The sequence below is a fragment of the Ailuropoda melanoleuca genome, chromosome 9 (genome assembly GCF_002007445.2).
Source record: "Ailuropoda melanoleuca isolate Jingjing chromosome 9, ASM200744v2, whole genome shotgun sequence".
NCBI lineage: Eukaryota > Metazoa > Chordata > Mammalia > Carnivora > Ursidae > Ailuropoda > Ailuropoda melanoleuca.
Genome location: NC_048226.1, coordinates 34,549,657 through 34,568,907, shown reverse-complemented (window position 1 = coordinate 34,568,907; position 19,251 = coordinate 34,549,657). Strand labels below are relative to the sequence as shown.

General features: G+C 42.8%; 1 protein-coding gene across 2 annotated transcripts in view; it reads left to right on the top strand.

The window, feature by feature from the left end:
• The first annotated feature begins 1,705 nt into the window (after positions 1 to 1,705).
• Positions 1,706 to 19,251, top strand: part of CA8 (carbonic anhydrase 8) — an 85,754-nt gene continuing 68,208 nt past the window's right edge. Inside the window, exons 1-3 of one of the 2 annotated variants that reach the window (XM_019795821.2) lie at positions 1,706 to 2,155; positions 3,329 to 3,520; positions 14,086 to 14,210. In XM_019795821.2, coding sequence (XP_019651380.1) covers positions 2,056 to 2,155; positions 3,329 to 3,520; positions 14,086 to 14,210 — 417 coding nt within the window. In that variant the 5' untranslated portion in view covers positions 1,706 to 2,055. The remainder of the gene's footprint in view (positions 2,156 to 3,328; positions 3,521 to 14,085; positions 14,211 to 19,251) is intronic. The other variant, XM_011220369.3, reaches the window with a different exon arrangement.

The following is a 19,251-nucleotide window of genomic DNA, read 5'->3' as shown; positions in this document are numbered from 1 at the left end:
TTTTGCTGTCCTCTGGTTTGGTAAACATCTCTATAATTCATGTGATACTTTAAATGACATTGGTTACAGTTTGGCACCTATGCATGTTTGGGCCATGGAGGATGGACATTGCTGATGAGATCAGGGTGGCAAAATGATTTTATTATTTTTTACAGGTTCCATTAGCTGCAGCGTTTGATTAATGTGTGAATATACTTCTAGAAAGAAACTTTAATGAAAATTTCAAGATTGTGAAAAAGTTTTCAACAATGGAAAGATAAATGAAATGTTCCTTTTAGAAGAACTTCAGTGAAAACTGTTAATACTTTGGGTAGGGCTTATTATTTTTAAAAACTATAGCTTTACGGTAGCCTTACACTTCTTTCAATCTCAGGCTTATTAAGGAACAGAGGAGAGAGGCTATCCACTAAAGAACACCCAAAAGGCAGTGAGTGGAAGAATGAATTTCATCTCTCTTAGACTGTGCTGCAAGTCCTCCTAATGGTAGACTTTCTAGTCTCTATGTTGAGGGGGAATTTTTTTTTTTTTTTTAACTAATGCTTGGAATCCTCAAAGCTAAAGCTGACCAATAGTTTTCACCTATTTTGCTAAATGTTCCAGAAAGTGTCAGAATTGATTGATTTGAGCTCCCTCCTTCAATCCCAATCCACTTTGTGGAATAATTTCTCATAACCTGTTAAGCGGCTTTTTTAAGTGTGGAGGGCTGAGCAGGCAGTGAAGGGTAAGGAGCACAAAAGGGAAAAATCCCCAGGAGGAGCGCCTCCATCCTAAGAGGAATTAAGCGTTCTTAAACATGGGATGATTGAAGAACCGGCTATTCAAACTGCTAACAGACGTTTTGGTGCATGCACAGAACATATAAAAACAGATTCTGCTTAAGGTCCAAATCTGAGCTTCTAAAAATTTGCAGTTAACCTGGTCAGAGGTTATTAGCTGGGGCTTTTAAAGCGCATTGAAACACGTGGGTTAAGGCATTAAGTTGTTGGGAAGCATGTTTAAGAGGTAACAATGCGACCTCTTTGGACCAGGAAAGTTCCTATCTGTTATGCAATGTGTGCATTTCATTATTTACACGATTTCACCTGGCGTTTGGGAGCTGGGTACACAGCCCCTGGGCCTGCAGCAGCACCCCACACTCCGAAACTAAAACCAAACACCCTTTCTTTATTGCTTTTCACTACTCTTGCTTTTGAGATAATTTCTTTCAGGGGAAAAAAAATCCCCAAAGTGTATCTACTTCTCTAGATTAAAACAATTTTGTCTTACATGTTTTAGGAGCTCCAAGTTTCTTGGAAATTGTTCTATTCTCCTTTCCACCGTCCTTTAAGGACGAATGATAAAGTAAATAGCCAATAATAAAAATTCAGAGTGGGAAACTTTACGGGGTCTTCCCAGCCCTCTCTTCTCTCTTACCCAGGGCAATTAATCTCTCTCCTTCCGGACCCACCCCTCCGCTTTTTTTTTTTTTTTTTTTTTTTTTTGGTATTTCCTTCAGTAAAGCCGAAAGTAAGTAAGGTAGAAAGCCCCTGGTCTAGGGCCTGCACACACGCGTCCTTGGACTACTCGCGGGCTTCTGAAAGGCAAGCGTGGGCCAGCCGGCAGTGGGGAGTCGACCCCGCAGGTAGGGCGACCCGGCTTCTGCAGTTTCGTTGGTGGGGCCGATAGCCCCAGGCCCTTTCCCCGGTGTCCAGCCCCCGGAGCCCGGGCCTTCGAGCGAAGGGGGCGGATCCTCCCGTGCCAGACACGCCCCGGTCGGGTTTATAATCCGCCGGCTGCCGCTCCTGGAGCTGCGGCACCCCTCGCCCAACGCCGGGACTCGGGACGCACTCCCCGCCCCGGCCGCCCTAAAACTCCGGCCCAACCCGCGCCCGCTTCCTGCCCGTTCGAGCGTTCACACCCACACGCGCGCGCTCACACTCACACACGCGTGCGCTCGTACCCCGACGCGCACCCGCTCGTCCTCACACACGAGCTCACACGCCCACTCCTGCCCGCTACCCTGCGGCCGCGCAGGCACCGCGGGCGAGGGCACCGAGGGGACCCACGGCATTTCCCATGGCTGACCTGAGCTTCATCGAAGATTCCGTCGCCTTCCCGGAGAAGGAGGAGGATGAAGAGGAAGAGGAGGAGGGGGTGGAGTGGGGCTACGAAGAAGGTAACCGACCGCGAGTCGGGCGGGCTGTCCGGGGTCCCGAGCCACGCGAGTGTGTCCTGCCGAGCGCGGAGTTCCTGCAGCTCTTGCGCGCTCCCAGCTCCGCCGCGTCCCCTCTGTCCCACGTGCGTCTCTGTTGCTTTCCCGCTCCCCAGGCCGGATTTGGGTCCGAAGTGGCTCCAGGCAGAGCGGGCGTGCCCGCCGCCTGCGTTCGCGTCGGGGAGCTTGGCCGCACTGCCGGGCGGCAGTTGGCACCTGCGGCCGTGCGGAGGGCCAGCCTTAAGCTGCGCCTGTAAGCCTTCTGTGCACTGAGTGCCCGCGAAGAGCAGCGTTACGTTCCACTCAGCATCTTGGGTACACAGTGTTCCCGAAACTACTCGTTTCTTGCTTGCTGTGAGGACTCTGCTGGGAGAAGGCATTCTTGCCACTACTCTTTCCATGAAGGATAATAACGGTGTTCAGCTCTTCCAGAAGAAGTCCTAAATTTCAAGCTGAATCAGTGGGCTTGGTCGGAAGGGGGTTGACTTTTTAAAAAAGTTTTGTTTGCCACGTCTATCCCAGAAGATGTAGGACTCTTAATAGATTTGACCACTGGTGCTGATGTGGAAATACATGTGGAATTCATAACTTTATAAGATATGCCAAGAGAATATATGTATATATTGTATGAATATATCGGTGTGCGTATATATATGCATGTGCCCACTTCAAAATTGCTGTATTTGCATTTCTGATAAGAGGTGTTTATTCACTAGCATCAGATTTATGGTATTTGGCTCTCGTCAAGCAACTTCAGAGTTTCAGATATTTCTCAAGTACTGCATGTAATTGAACTGATGAGCGGAGGAAATTTTTATGGAACTATTGATTCTTTTGCAATCCCTTAAAGATGACCTAAATTTCCTAGGGTCACATAGTATTACCGCTATGTGGACAAATACAAGTAGAATATTTTGTTAGTACAATACTTTGTATGTGGTATTTGATAGCATTAGATCATTGAAAATATGAATGCAGAAATTCATACACATTTACCATATTTCATCTCTAAGGAAACAGTAGTCATAACCTTAATAATGTCAAGGATCATAAACAGTGTCTAAACTAGCTTTTACATGTGAAATTTTACTGGAACTTTTTTTAACCTGTTCTAAATTTGCTTTATTTTGTGCTTAGGTGTTGAGTGGGGCTTGGTGTTTCCTGATGCTAATGGGGAATACCAGTCTCCCATTAACTTAAACTCAAGAGAAGCTAGATATGACCCCTCACTACTGGATGTCCGCCTCTCCCCAAATTATGTGGTCTGCCGAGACTGCGAAGTCACCAACGATGGACATACCATTCAGGTTATCCTGAAGTCAAAATCAGGTATATTAGAAAATGCTTTTGCATGCCCTTGTAATGGAGCTATTGAATTGATTTGGCTTATATGATTTCAAAGGTAGAATTAACATAGCATCATCATCAGGATAGCTTAATATAGTATAAAATGCATTTTTTGAATTAATTTCTCAGATCTTTTTGAAAGGATAAAAGGATGAAATTATGGAAATGGTAGTTTGGTTGTTCGGTGTCATATGATGTTGCTGGAACAACCTTAGTTGATCAACTTAAACTTTGTGGGATTTAGGGAAAAGTATATGCAGGTGTACTAATCTGCATTTTGTCCTAAGTTGTTTATTAGCTTAATTCATTCAGAAAGCTATAATTCTCTGTTTCAGTGCTCTGTAAAACTAAAGATTAGGATTTATTGCCATAATGTGGCATTCGGGATAGACTTCTCAAATTAATTTTCTCTACTGTATTAATGTGGCAAGGGGAATTTTAATAGCGATCAAAAACATCCTCTAAACTTAGAAAAGATTTAAATGGCCAAAACTCGTGTTTGTATTTACTTATTTTTAGCTCTTCCTCTCCCTTTGAATCTGTTTGAGATAGATTTGAAACGTTTTGTGGAAGAGGTGTTGGAAATTATCAAGGAAATTGGCTTAAATGTAGGGGAGAAGAAAGAAGAATTTAAGAAAATTAGCATTAATTTTATGCCTTTCTTAGTGAATAGTTGGATTTCACTCTTGGAAAGAATATAAAATTAGAGTATGCTGAAATGGTAGGAAGTACTAATGAACAGAGATCACCTGTACTCAAAATTAATTCTGAATCAATACTTTAATATTTCAAACCATAAAGTCTTTAGGTTTATTATTTGACAGGGCAGGCATTGATTTCCAACTATGGAATCTTTGTTTTAAAACTCATTGTGAATGTTCCTGAACTTCAGTTTAGAATCCATGAACTAGTCATAGATTCACGTAGTCTTCTCTGATGTTCTGAGTTGAGTCAAGGTATGGGTATCATCCTAAACAGAATCCAGGTGTTATTATGTGTAGTCAAAGAGAGACAGCTTCAGAAGTAAATTTGAACTTAAATAAAACTTTTTTTTTGGGGGGGGTGCTATCCATGAGGGACATTAGATATTATTTTTAAACTACATAGTTAAATTATTAAATGCTGACTGTCCTGGTTTATAAAAAGCATATTAATGTAATATATGTGTACTAGTGTGTTGACATGCCTTTGTATTTCTGGAAATAAACATTTATATATCCGTACAACAAAAATGCATTTTGCATCGGGCAGTGTGGTGAGTGAGTATAGGTTGCATACAACTGCATAAGACCATTCTTGAGGATTCATAGTTTAGTTAAAAGGCAGTCCTTTAAAGTATTAGTATAAAAATGTTAGAGACGAATTATGAAATATGAAAGCACGGAGGAATGACTGAGTACAAATACTCTCTGCTCTGAGATCCAACTTACTTGATCAAATTGAATTTAACATTTTCTTCTGGTACCTTCTCAGACATTCGCGATTTTCCTTGACCCCCTCTCTCATCCCCAAAACAGAGACTATCAAGTAGTGCCATGACTCTCTAAGCACAGGTTTCCCCTTGTTTCCCCTTGCAGTCCTTCCCCTCCCCACCCCTGTCCTCCACCCCTAACCAGCAGGGGAGAGCTCTCTGTCCTTCCCAGCCTAATTTGGATACCCGTGTTCCATACCCCTTACTCCTGTCTCCTTAGAGAGCTTGCTCCTTGAGATACTCTGTCTCCTTTTTGCTGCTGGAATAATGTCTTCTTCACTGTTTCTGTCTTTTCCGTATTTCTCAAACTTAGAAAAAAAAACAAAACAAAACAATACCATGCGTGGACCATTTATTTTCCTGGGATATTTAAACTTCTCAAAGGAGTAGTCTGTGAGCCCTGAACACCGTGTCCTTCATTTATTTAATTCCAGGCTTATCTTTATCAAAATAGGATATACACATAACTTAAATCTTTGACTAGTGCTATATGTTGTTTCTCTCTGCCCCTGGTGAGACCCCACCCCCCCAGGCCCCACCTAAAAGTTTTTTGCCCCAGTGACAACCACTGTCAACTCTTAGCTATGTCTCCTGTCTCCATCCCTTATGGGTATGTTCATCCTGTCCTGCTTTGCCATTTAAGATACCTGTGACCTCCCTGCTATGGAAAATGAGGCTGGTTCTCTTACTACCCTCCTTCATCATGGTTTTCCCCTTTGTTGTCTGTGTATACTTAAATTACAATTTTTCTTTAAATTAATACTTAGTATTTTTATTGTTATGACCATGTAGCTGTTGTTTCCAGCTGAGGCTATATTCTGTTTCCTTTATTGAACAATGTGAAGTTTTTCTCCCCTGGAGTTAAGGCATTTTTGGTGATTTACTTTCTTACTTATCTATCATGATTTTATTTCCAGACTCTGACACATGGCAGCGCTGCACCGAGAAGTCCTTCCCTCCCGCCCCTTGGTCCTTCCCACCTCCCCTTGCAGGCCTCTCCCTTCTTCTGCCCCTCCAGACTGCTTGATCTCTAGGCCTGCCCTCTAGCCTTCACCTGCAGCTCCCTGGACCTTATGCCTAGGAGGTGCCCTTGCTTGTCTCTCATGTCCAGTTCCATGTTTCCTGGATGCCGGGAAGCCACTTTTGAGGTTGATCCCTCATTTCAGAGAGTTTCTTGGTTTGGTCCCTCCATCTTCTAGTAACTTCCTGAGGGCCAACGTTTGGATACCTTGTGTGTCTCTGTGCCGGGCTCTTGGTGGGCCTTTTGATCAGGAGAATTGTATCTTCCACTTTTTAGGAATTTTCTTATATTATTTAACTGATTAAGTTTTCTGTTTTTCCTTTATTTTCTTCTTGCATAACTCCTTTATTTTTGTCTTTTCGCTCTACTTCCTGGTAATTTCCTCAACTTACATCTTTTAATCTTTCTATTAAACTTTTATTTTCTGCTCTTACATTTTTAACTTCTAAAAAAGTTGTGTTTCTTCTTTTTTTTTTTTAGTTCAAGTATAGCTTCTGGTATTTATTTCATAAACGCACTCTTTCTCCATTCTTTTCTGTATTTTTTTTCCTGTTCTTTATCTCTGTTCTGGGTTCTTTCTTTTATTTGGTCTCTCTCTTTAAGATGGGAGTTCTTCTCAAATGTATAGTTATCTTTGGGTCTTTGTTCATATTTAAGAATGGATCTAAAAATTGGATTAGAAGCTCTGTGCGCATGGTCAGGGGTTGCGATGTGGTGGACATCACAGTAATGTGATTATGTAAGGATCTGGCCATGTTGTAGAAGGAACTTTTGTAGGTTTATCCATTATTCTGGGGAAAGGGATGTGGTGGCTCACATCTGGCTGTCAGCATTCTGGTTGTTGACCCAGAGGCAAAAGAGTCAAACCATAGTGGTACATTTGTTACAGTTGATGAACCTGTGTTGACACATCATGGTCACCTAAAACTTACAGTTCACATCAGGATTCACTGTTGGCGTTGTACGTTCTATGGGCTTATAATGACATGTCTCCACCATTGTACTGTCCTACAGAATAGTTTCACCCTTTTAAAACTCCTCCGTGCTCTACCTACTCTTCCCTTCCTCTCTCCATCTCCTGGCAATCACTGACCTTTTTACCATCACCATGGTTTTGCATTTTTCAGAATGTCATGTGGTTGGAAACATACATTGACTTCTTTCACTTAGCAATATGCATTGGCTTCTTTTACTGGTTTTCTCTGGCTTGTAGGATGTAGGTGGCAATCTTTGTTTTACCTTCTGCAAGGTGTTACCTGTTTTGGGTCAGGTAAATTGAGATCAGGCCCCCAAACTGCCCTCAAGAAGATTACAGTGGTGGATTGTGAAAGATAGGTGTACAGGAAGAGATGATTTTTGGCTGCCATTATTAGGGAAGGATGGGCAGAGGAAGCAGCATTTGCAGTGATCACTGAAAGTGAAGAGCATTTGGATGGGGAAGATTAGAAATATGGGAAGAGAGGGCAATAAGTGAGAAAGACAGAGCTATGGGAAGGTCTAGACATTGGATGAGGAAAAGTGAATCCTGAAGTGTTATCTGGAAGAAAAGATGGATTCACGTTAAATGAGGTTAACACATAAATTGAGAGGCTGTGTTGGAGCAAACTCACGAGGGATCTTGAATCAAGTCTAATGAGTAAAACCTTTTTTTTTCCCCCCTGTACAATATGTTGTTTTAGAAAACTCCACCTGGCCATACTGAGTAAGATGGGATCTGGGAGAGAGTGGGAGCTGCTGTGTTGGCAGTGGCAGTGGAAAGGGAGGGATGACACAGGGAGTTTTCTGAGATGTCATCCACAGGAAGACGGCGATTGGCTCTGTGGAACAGGGGAGAGGAGGGAAGTGTGGGAGGGAGGCGCTGGGGTGGAGCCCCTGTGACTGGACCACACTGTGCTTCACCCTCTGCTCTGAGCTTAGTTCAGGTGGCAGAGTGCCTCCTAACATGGAGTTGAGCCAAGCATCCCATACCAGGTCCTGTCGTCACCTTGAGTATGAAGAATGTTATTAAGGCTGCCGCATCTGTCATTTAATCTCTCTGTCGGGCACGTGACTCACTGTAGCACAGGATTGTCCACGTTTAGGGTACACGAATGAAAGTCAGACATGTTACAGTGGAATAAAGAGTAACTTAAGTATAAAAATACAACTGTAGATTTCTAGCCTGAGCACTCTGATACTCAAGTCATGAGAAAGTGTGAGACTGGCCAAGCTTCTGCAAAGAATGTCATTCCATCTGATGACAAGCCATGTGTTAAGGGTAATGACATTTTTAATGGGCCATCGGTAGGGGAGAAATTGCTAATCAGGGTAGGTCATTTGCATCCTTCACTGTAACTTATTATAGAAACCTTAATTAGACAGTTTTACTTCTGGGTCTCTTATAATTCTCAATATTAAATTTAGGCTAGATTACTTTTATTATTAATCATCCTTTTTTTTTTCAAAAACATGACAACTTTTTTATAGTGCTTCTTAATAGCCTTGCTGATTAGAAGATGAAGTTGTCAAAAATATCTTAAAATTATTTTCACTTAGGAAGTGGCTCTGTATTGTTTACTTATATGAGATGTCAGGGTTGAATTTCTTTATGATTATCCTTATTATTAGCTAACTTTGGGGGTCTTGCATTACGTGGACAGTTGCCTTAATCTGCTTTCCTTCGCTGATGCAGACCCAGGCTAACTGGCCCCCGCCTCACACTGTCAGTGTTATCCGCACTCGTAAGAGCTGACCATATTCATTCTTTAATATGAAATGAAACTGTAGGTTAGAAGCTAAAGGCAATAAAATAATTGATTTTTGCTTTTAAGATTTCAAATGCTTTTTAGAAGCACTAATTTATACTATTTTTTGGAATGTTTTGTGAATACATTTTGGATTCCTTAAAAGTTAAACTGAGGTTATAAAATCTTTTATTAGGTCATAAAGTCAAGAATGAACTGTTTGGGTCTTTAGATCCTTTGCGGGACGCATCAAGGAGCCTTAACAGTTTCCCTCTGTGTTAGAGACACGGCTCTGGCGGACTCTGTCTCCGGGCCCCACCGTCTGTGCCCGGGTTATGACAGCCAACTTGTTAGGCTTGCCCTTTGCTGGTCCACTGTCCATGAAGGTATGGAAATAATATTTTAAAACGCAAAAGATATTAGTCCTCTGCTTAAAAGCTATTGGTGATTCCCTGCGTAATAAACTCCCAGCTCTTAGGCATAGCCTACGAGTCCCCTCCGGTGCTTGCATCTTGAAGCCTACTTTTATTCTCCTGAAATACACGCAGGCCTTTCTCAGCCCCTTCTCTCTGCTTGGAATGTACTTAATCATTTCTCTTAGCTTACTCTTCCAGACTCTGCTTAGTGATCTTCTCTGGAAGGTCGTCTCTGACTTTCCGATGCCCCCTTGGTTCTGGCATGGTCCTTGTTGGGTGCCCTGCTGGTTCCTTGGTGCTTTCCCTTACTGCTCCTCATGTAATCTGTTTAGATGACAGTATTTAAAGTTTCTTAAGCACTGAGAATGCCCTGCCAGCACAGAGACTGTGTCCTTCTTTTTACATCCTTGGTGGGCAGCACAGGGCTGGGCATGGAGTCCATCTTAAAACGCGTGTTGAACTCAAATGCCGCGAGGGGGAATACGCCTTGATCAACAGCCTTTGAACTATCTGGCAAAGGCTTGCGGAAACTTAGCTAGAGTTGGGTAAGTGCCTATAGAGCACGTCTTTATGGGGTTCTCAGATTTTGCAGAGGCTTCTGAAAGGAGCCCTTTTTATATGTATGAGCATCATAGCCATGCCTATTAAAGAGCATTAAAGAAAAAGCAGCTAGCGGCTGTGGCATTAACTTGTTTTATATTCTATCCACCGTGTGTTAGTCTAAGGAAATGCAGCGTGTCATTGGTGGGAGTTTCGTGTTGTTTCATTGTAATTTCATTGAACATAATGTCATCACAACTAATAAACCTGCCATGTGGTGACAAAATATCACTCGGCAAAATTTGATGCTCATAAATGTAGGAAAAGCGTACCCCTTTTGGTAGGACTAGTTTCCTTATAAAAAAACAAGCTGTGTAAAGGGAGAATAATGCTTTAAGGGGATGTTGCCAAATGGGTACAACAGAGCTACTATTTCTTTTTAGTCTATCAATGCAATCATTCTTGGGGGATGAACAGGTAATGCTTTTAGCTGGAACCTCATAAAATTCTGAATTCAGTATTTTGTTATTTTTTATGGCTTTGTACAGCCATGTGATTTTAGTGTGGTTTAACTTTGGACTATTCATCTGCAGCAAAAGCGAAAGGTACCCAGAGCCTTGACTGCTGGCTGAAAGCTGCGTCTTTGTCACCTCTCTCTGGGGACCAGGCCTGGGCACAATGCATCCCTTCTTTGTGTTTATTTTCAACCCAGTGGAGTGTAAGACCCATGAGGGTCTTATTTTATTATAATTTTATTGAATATAATGGCTTCACAGCTAACAAATCTGCCAGGTGGTGACCAAAGACCACTCAGCAAAATGTTGATCTTCATAAACGTGCGGATTTCCATTTCACTGTAATAGAATGTAAGATTCTGGAGGCTAGTGAATTTGGTCAGTTTCAGCCAAGTCAGTGTATCTTTTTTTTTTTTTTAAAGATTTTATTTATTTATTCGACAGAGATAGAGACAGCCAGCGAGAGAGGGAACACAAGCAGGGGGAGAGGGAGAGGAAGAAGCAGGCTCATAGCAGAGGAGCCTGATGTGGGGCTCGATCCCATAACGCTGGGATCATGCCCTGAGCCGAAGGCAGACGCCCAACCGCTGTGTCACCCAGGAGCCCCCCAAGTCAGTGTATCTTAAGCATTTAATGTGGTACCTGGTATAAAAATATTAGTTGGGGGCGCCTGGGTGGCGCAGTCATTGGGTGTCTGCCTTCGGCTCAGGGCGTGATCCCGGAGTCCCAGGATCAAGTCCCACATCGGGCTCCTCCACTGGGAGCCTGCTTCTTCCTCTCCCACCCCCTGCTTGTGTTCCCTCTCTCGCTGGCTGTCTATCTCTGTCAAATAAATAAATAAAAAATCTTAAAAAAAAATATTAGTTGAAAGGATGAGTAAGTGAAGCCCTGTGGGCCTGGAACTGCTCCCTGTCAGCACATAAATTGGTGCAGTTTGAGTTTCTAGGGCGTTGAAAATAGCAGCTCTGTCCTCCAGTTCTAGACGAAAAGCTTGGTTCCTAGGAAAGCACTACTGGGCATCGATCAGATGGGCGTTGTATTCTGGGGCCCTGAATTCATTGTCAAGGTCACTTTCCTCCGTTTCTGTAGGAAAGTGTTGGGAGACTGCTCCGTACCAGCTCAGAAAAGCCAGGGGCTTTTGTGCGTGAGCCCTACTAAGAGGTTTTGGGGGAAAGATTTTTGAAATCCTCTTTCCCATTTCACATGTGCTTCCTTTCACAATGCTGCCCTTTCTTTTTCCTCAGCCACGTGGAGCTAAGCTTCCTCTAAGACAATTTCCACCTTCTGTTGAAAGCAGAGTCTTAGGGAACCAGCCTCCAGGTCTCAGGTCAGGGCCTCACCGCCCCAGCGAGGGGTGTGTTTTCGAGTTCTGATGATGCAGGCCAGGGTGTGGCATGGGATGTTACAAGAAGCTTTTTCCCATGTATTCTTTTTGGTTTGGGAGGTGGGGTACATTCCACCTTTGGGAGTGGGTACAGTCCAGACTTCCTTCCTGGTTTTTCTTAAGACCAACATCGGGCAGCCAGTGGGAAAGGAGTGATTTTTGAGGTTACTCACAAGCTGTGGCATTGCTGGTTGAAATACAAGCATTTCATCCACAGCATGGGTGGTTGTTGGAGAAGGAGAAGATGCCGGCCGCTTGCTCTGCAGTTGGGAATATCTGTAAACCTTTGTGATCCATGTATTTCTTTTTTTTTTTTTTTTTTATTGTTTTGGGAAATAGGATGAGGTGTAGTGCTCAAAGGAGGGACTGCGGTTTTGAAACCCAGGCTTAAAGAACTCATTGTTTTTTTAGTTCCGGCTCACAGATGCAGAGATTTAAATTTCCCTGTCCTGTCTCAGTGGGAGATGTGGGTCAGAAAATTGGAGCTCCAGGCTCCTGAAGCTGGCTAGCTGGAGGCCCAAGACAAATCACACTTAGCCCGTCCCAGCCACAGTTTCTCCCCTGTCCATTGGGATGGTGACAGTGACCCCTCCAATTTTTTTTTTAAAGATTTATTTATTTGAGAGAAAGAGAGAGAGAGAGAGAGAATAAGCAGAAGCAGTGGGGAGAGGAACAATCTCAAGCAGACTCCACGCTGAGCACAGAGCCCGACGCGGGGCTCGATCTCATGACCCTGAGATCACGACCTGAGCTGAATGAAACCAGGAGTTGGATGCTTAACCAACTGCACCACCCAGGTGCCCCTGACCCCTCCGATTTGTTGTACAACTTAAAATATGACCAAGCATGAAGATAATATGAAAATTGTGTGAGGTAATGTTCTCCAAAGGCCATGTGTCTCACTTCCTTTCCTCCTGGAAAGGGAAATTATAGTTGTGTTCTGCTGTGTTCTGCTGCTCTCGCTCTTTTTCTTCTTTGAGCTGGCGGAAAGCGTAGGACCAAACATACGGGGTACTTTTCGTAAGGACTTTGTGGCATTCATTTGTGCAGTAGCCTTACTTCTCCATCTGTTTTCTGTCTCTGTCTTCGTGTTTCCTTTGCTCTTCTTTCTGATTTATGTCTTCTGGCTGGATGACAGGTACTTGATGCAAGGAGCCTTGAATTCTTTTTGGAACAAGTCATTAGAAGAAGAACCAGCCAAACAAATAAATATTGCTGCTCCCATTCCCTTTCCTCTCCTCTAAGGTTTAGGGTAAGGAGGGACAGCAGGCCTGTTCCAGTGTGTGGCCCTCAGCTCTGGCCGCTACCGCTTCCTCCACAACACTGGCCCAAGTATGAATGCTCTTCTCTTTCAGACACTGCTTCGTGCGGGAGGAGATAAATTTTATCAGCTCTTTGACTAAAAATAACTTCTCATTCTCAGCTGATATCATTTAGAATTAACAAGTTTTTTTTTTTTTAAAGATTTTATTTATTTATTTGAGAGAGAGAGAGAGAGACAACATGAGCGGGAGGGGCAGAGGGAGAGGGAAAGAGAGAGAATCTCAAGCAGACTCCATGCTGAGTGTGGAACCCAATGCAGGGCTGGATCATGACCTGAGCTGAAACCAAGAGTCTGATGCTTAACCAACTACACCACCCAGGCACCCCTAAAATTAACAGTTTGTATAGGAAAAATGCAGACCATCTTTATTTGTGTCAGAATCGGTCATTTGTAATGAACTAAGTTTTTCTCCGTGACATCAGGGTGTGTTTAATTAAAGAAAGTGTTTTTATTGCTTCAAGACAGGTTCTTACACAAATTTATTTTCATCACCCCTTAGAGTGCTCTTGTTTGGGACAAAGTTCTGGGTCCTATCCGGAAATAAGAAATAGAGGCAGGGCCCTGGAGAACAAATGTTAACATTTGAAATATTGTTAATGTTTTATCATAATTTTACTTCATTTGCATTTCTGTGGTATTAAATGGTAAATAGCTTTTTAAGTGTGATTTTATTGTCGAAAAATCACTTTGGTGTAAGCGTTCTTTTCATGAGTAATGCTGTTGGCTTACGCTTACTCTCTAAATTGAGAGTATGGTACAAATGGATGATCTGCAAACAAGATTTAATGTCTCGATTGGTCAATAGCAAATTACTGGTCAGTCTAGACGCAAACCCTATCCATGTCTCCTGAGCAGTGCTAAGTGTGAGTCTCGGAGAACAGGTGCTCCGTGTCTTCTTTGTCTATTTCTGTACCTGAAACACACAGGAAGTTGATGGTATGCAATATTACCAAGTATTTCAGAGTTTTTGAACTGCTGTATCAATGTGATAGTGTAAATGCTTCTCACAGAATGTATTTCTCATTTTGGCTATGTGAATTTAATCTATAGAACTCATGAGAGCTTTCTGGCAAAAAATGTCCCCCATGTTTAGAATGCTGTACTGATGAATATGTTTTCTGTTAATTAAACAGAACTTACTTTCTTTTTTCAGTTCTATCAGGAGGTCCATTGCCTCAAGGGCATGAATTTGAACTGTATGAAGTTAGATTTCATTGGGGGAGAGAAAACCAGCGTGGTTCTGAGCACACAGTTAATTTCAAAGCTTTTCCCATGGAGGTAAGAATAACAAATCATCTTGTAAAAATCTTCTTGTTTACGTAAGGTATTCAGCAATTTACTGAGAATGGTTGAGTTTAGAAGTAGGTGTATAGCAATTAAATTTTATCAATTTATATTAAAATAACGAAGTGCTTAAGGAAATGTATGCTTGGGCAGCAAATGACACTTCCCATCGACTTTGGTGAGCTTGGAGAATGCACACGGGCAATTGGCCATAAAGGTAATCTACAGTATTAAGTTTCATTTCGGTATTGTTACTGTTCTAAAAATTCTGCTGCCTTTGCGAATTCAGTAGGTCATTTTTGTAGGTGCTACAAATAGGTGATAAACTGAAAACCAGTAACTTTTGGAGAAATCTCAATGTTAGTCCAAAGTCCAGTTTAGCTCTGATTAAAATTGGTAGGTTGGTTTTATTCACCCTAGGCAATTAGAGAGAAGGAGATTTTTTGAGAGTCGTTCTTTTGTCTGAAGAATTCCCTCTTCACGTACCTTCTTAGTTAATTTCTACTGTTTCTTCAATACCTAGTTGAAGTATCATTTCTTTCACGGGACTTTTTCTGAGTCTCTTCCTAAGAAGAATTAATTTCTGCCTCTTCTGTGTGCCCAGTGTACTTGACAGATTGTTGCCATGGCACTCATAGATTATAACCCTTAGTGTCTACAGTGTCTATCTCACTGATCCTGTAGGTTCCTGTTATGGACCAAAGGGTTCATGCTTCCTCCCCCACAATTGTATGTTGAATATGATGGTATTAGGAGGTGGGACCTTTGGGACATAATTAGGGTTAGATGAGGTCACAAGGGTGGCCTCACGAGTAGAATTAATGTCCTTATAAGTCCAGAGAGAGATTGCTTTTCCCTGCTCATTGCCATGTGGGGACACAACAAGATGGCTGCCTACAATCCAGGAAGTGGGTCCTCTCCAGACGTCAGTTCTGCCAGGCTCTTGATCTTGGATCGCCCAACCTCCAGAACTGTGAGAAGTAAACGTCATGTAAGGCACCCCATCTATGGTCATTTGTTGTAACAGCCCACGTTGACTAAGACTGCTCCTGAAGAAAAGTCTCCCTCCCATTCTTCTCTTTACACCCATCATTTAGTCCACTGCTGGGTACATCAGAGACAGTCCATGTTGGTGAACTTCAGGTGATGTTGCTGTTGGTCCAGGCCTTGTTACATCTTCCTGTAAGGACCCACAGTTCTCTCTAGGAAACAGCACTTTGGTGGCACATAGCAGTATATTTTGGGGGCTGCTGGAGTGCCAGTCTTCCTTCTCTGTGGTTCCCAACTGCCTGTATCCTTAAGTATGGAATTGAACATGTTTCCAGTCCCACCTGAGTGACTGGAAATCACTGCTGTGTAATTCCTACAAGTGATACATGTACTTCACAGAATCAAGGTTGAGGAAGTATTTCTCCATATTATTTTAATGACAGTGTTGAAAAAGTGCCTTTGGAATCTCAGGATGTTCCTTTCATTATAAAAGACTCAATTTTTTTTTAAGATTTTATTTATTTATTAGAGAGAGAGAGCATGAATGGGGACGGAGGGAGGGTGAGAAGCAGGCTCTTCTCTGAGCAGGGAGCCCGACACTGGGCTCGATGCCAGGACCCTGGGATCACGCCCTGAGCCGAGGGTAGATGCTTAACCAACTGAGCCACCCAGGTGCCTCAAGACTTGAGTCTTAAAAGTGAACTATTAAGTGTTTTTAGGAGAGAGGGGAAGGGGAAACGGTTGCAGTATGATGAGGAGCCCCTGAGTATGTGACTGTGCCCTTGTGCCTGTGCTTTAATGCCTTGGTGGGGAAGGTTGGGTCTTCATCTGTGACCGTTCTGGGGACTACTTTTCTCAGTGCCTACGGCATTGTCTCACTTCTGCTTCCTTAATACAGTGCTGCCCTGTCTCTGTGTCACCTCTGGCTCTGTGCTGTCCTCACCCAAAATGAGAAGGAGAGGCACACACCAGGACGCGTCAGAGAGCAGAGAGGACACAAAGCAGTCCAAAACAGTTCAACCTGCAGGGTGGGGGACGCCAGAGTGAGGGGCTGGGGGACACTGGATGGGCAGGGCTGCCTTGGGTTTGTAAGACTGTTTCATCATTTCCTCTTGACCAGTCTTCAAAGACGTACTTGTAATATAAAAAATTTAGGGAGAGAAGGGAGGAACTGGGTAGGCAACAACTTCCGGACGAGAATTTAGTGGCTTTGCTTGCGACACACAGAATTTACAGCCTTGGGAAAGCTTAATTAGATTAAGCGAGTCAGTGGCGTGTGCTTTTTGCTCTGTGGTCGAATAGAATTTCCAGACCACATGTTCAGACTGGTCCTGTTACTTGGTGGCATTCTAACTGCTCTGGTCCATTAAACACAGGTAATGGTTTGTTTTGAGTGAAGATTAAATTCTGATAGGCTTTGTTTCTGCAGAAATATTTATATTTAGGATAATGGAATTACTGGCTGTAATTTTTCCAAAATAGGTGACGAATAATATTTATACTCTCTGTTATCCCAGATTATCCCTGACTCAATCCTAGAGAAAATACTTGTATCATCATCCGATGTTTGTTTAGTGCTCTATGCTATTGGGTGCATGAATGCAGGGGCAGGGCAGAAATAGAGGGAGAGGCTACAAGCCACGTGTTTTCTATTTGTTTTGTTTTGTTTTGCTTTGTTTTCATGGAGGCTGTGAATACTGAGCTGGGTTTTATTTTATTTTTTTTAAAGGTTTTATTATTTGAGAGAGAATGAGCTAGAGAGAGCATGAACAGTGGGGAGGGGCAGAGGGAGAGGGAGAAGCGGACTCCCCACTGAGCACAGAGCCCGATGCAGGGCTCAATCCCAGGACCCCAAGATCATGACCTGAGCGGAAAGCAGATGCTTAACCACCTGAGCCACCCCTGAGCTGGGTTTTAAGGAAGAGAGGGTTCACATGGTGTGCTGAAAGAGAGACGAGACAGACGCCATGTAGAAAAGTCCAGGAGGGAATGAGGAGGCTAACGTGGAGATAGGTAACTTACCACTGGTCCCCTGCTCCTGAACAGCCCTCACGGGCCACCTTGGAGACAAGAGCCACCTTGCCCACAGAATAGTGGAGAGTGAGGGGATCAGGTAGGTACCTTCTTGGGTATGTGATTAAAAAGTTTTAAGACCCTTTCCATGTTTTATTTACATTTTAGGACTAACTTTAATTTCCAAATTACGTATGTATACATATTTTCTTTTTGTTTTTAAAGATTTATTTATTTGAGGGGGAGGGGCAGAAGAAGAGAGAATCTTAAGCAGACTCCGTGCTGACTGCAGAGCCCAATGTGGGGCTCGATTCCGTGTCCCTGAGATAGGGACCTGAGCCGAATCCAAGAGTCAGAAGCTTAACTGACTATGCCACGTGGCGCCCCAAAATATTTCTTGATTTCACTTAAACTTAAACGGATGGCTTACTAAATGCTGTAAAAAGTATTTTCCATGCCTGTTATATGTAACACAGGAATGGTTTTTAACAGTAATTCACCAATGTCCCTCAACTTTTTAAAATTATAAATACAGTAAAAACAATCCTGAATATATTTTTGATACTAGAGTAGCCAGCACCCACAGCATTTCAAAAATTAGCAGTTTGTGACTTGAAACAATTTAAACCGCAGCTCTTTTGCTAAACAAGATGGCTAAAACAGGCCATTTCTGTGTTTCCTTCTTGCAGTGCTTAGTTTTGAGAAACACATGCATTTCCATGGCATCTGACATTCTCACTGTGCTTTCATCGTGTAAACCTGACTTCTATTATTAATACTCCAGGCTTATGCTTACATGACAGCATGTTAGCAAGAGAAAAATAAATTGTACCGCATTTTTCTTCCCGTTACTTGAAAACCTAATGGGCTTGCATGTATTAACTGTATTCTTACGAACGTCTGAGGCATGTGTACCAGCTGGAATTCTTTTGGTTAGTGTGCGGGTACTTTGCATCGTGGTATTTAATCAAGAAAGCAATAGGAGTAGAAGGTTGTTGATTTAAGAGAAGTCTGAGATCCAATCAAATTGATTCCTGTGTCTTTGTCCTGGTGGCCGCAGAAGCTTCATATTTTCTTTGGACATCATTAGATACCACAGCTCTTGAAGTCCAACTCCAGTGCTCTTTGAATTTTGCCATTTTGCTCACAGTGGTATGCTCCATGCATCCACCATACCACTGGAATTATTTATTCCGTTCCCATTAATTTGTGTTACAAATCTGACTGATAGAGGAACTTCTGAGTATCTAGGTTCACATTCAACTTTCAGGCTGTGTATTCTCTTTCTGTCACTTGTCTGAGAAGACTGTCAGCTTCTTTGTGACTTCGAGGTAGCCTAAATTTGTGGTCTGTATAACTCTTGGAAATTATGATTAATCTCTACACATGAACTGCTACTTTCATACCTGTATGGAAGAGGGCTTCCCAGGCATTTAGATTTTATGCTGGAGCGGTAAAATTGAAAAGGAAAATTAGGGGTGCCTGGGTGGCTCAGTCGGTTAACCCTCTGACTCTTGATTTCCGCTCAAGTTATGATCTTGGGGTCGTGGGATTGAGTCCCACACCAGGCTCTGCGCTCAGCACTGAGTTTGCTTGGGTTTCTCTCCCTCTGCCCCTCCCCCTGCTCTCTCTCTCTTTCTCTCTCAAACAAATAAATAAATCTTAAAGAAAAATTAGAGGATGGGGAAACCAATAGTGTGGCCAAGTTTTTTTTTTTTCTAAGTAAGAACATATTAACTATGCTGTCCCCATCATTTTAGAGAGAGAGCATCTCTACTGGCTAAATGTAGGAAGGATACGGTCTGAGAATAAACATAGACCTGTAAATTGAACAGATTTTAGCTTTTAAAAAACTCACTACATTTGTTCTATCTTCTCACTTCACTGCAGATGAAGGATGGGCACTGGTCCTGCCCACAGACCAGCAGGGGATCATGCATGGTGGGTCTGACTTTCTGGCCCTGTGGGCCTAAAAATTTATAATTTGAGAGTGAATTAACAAGAAAGAGCATATTGTAGGACACATGCTTAT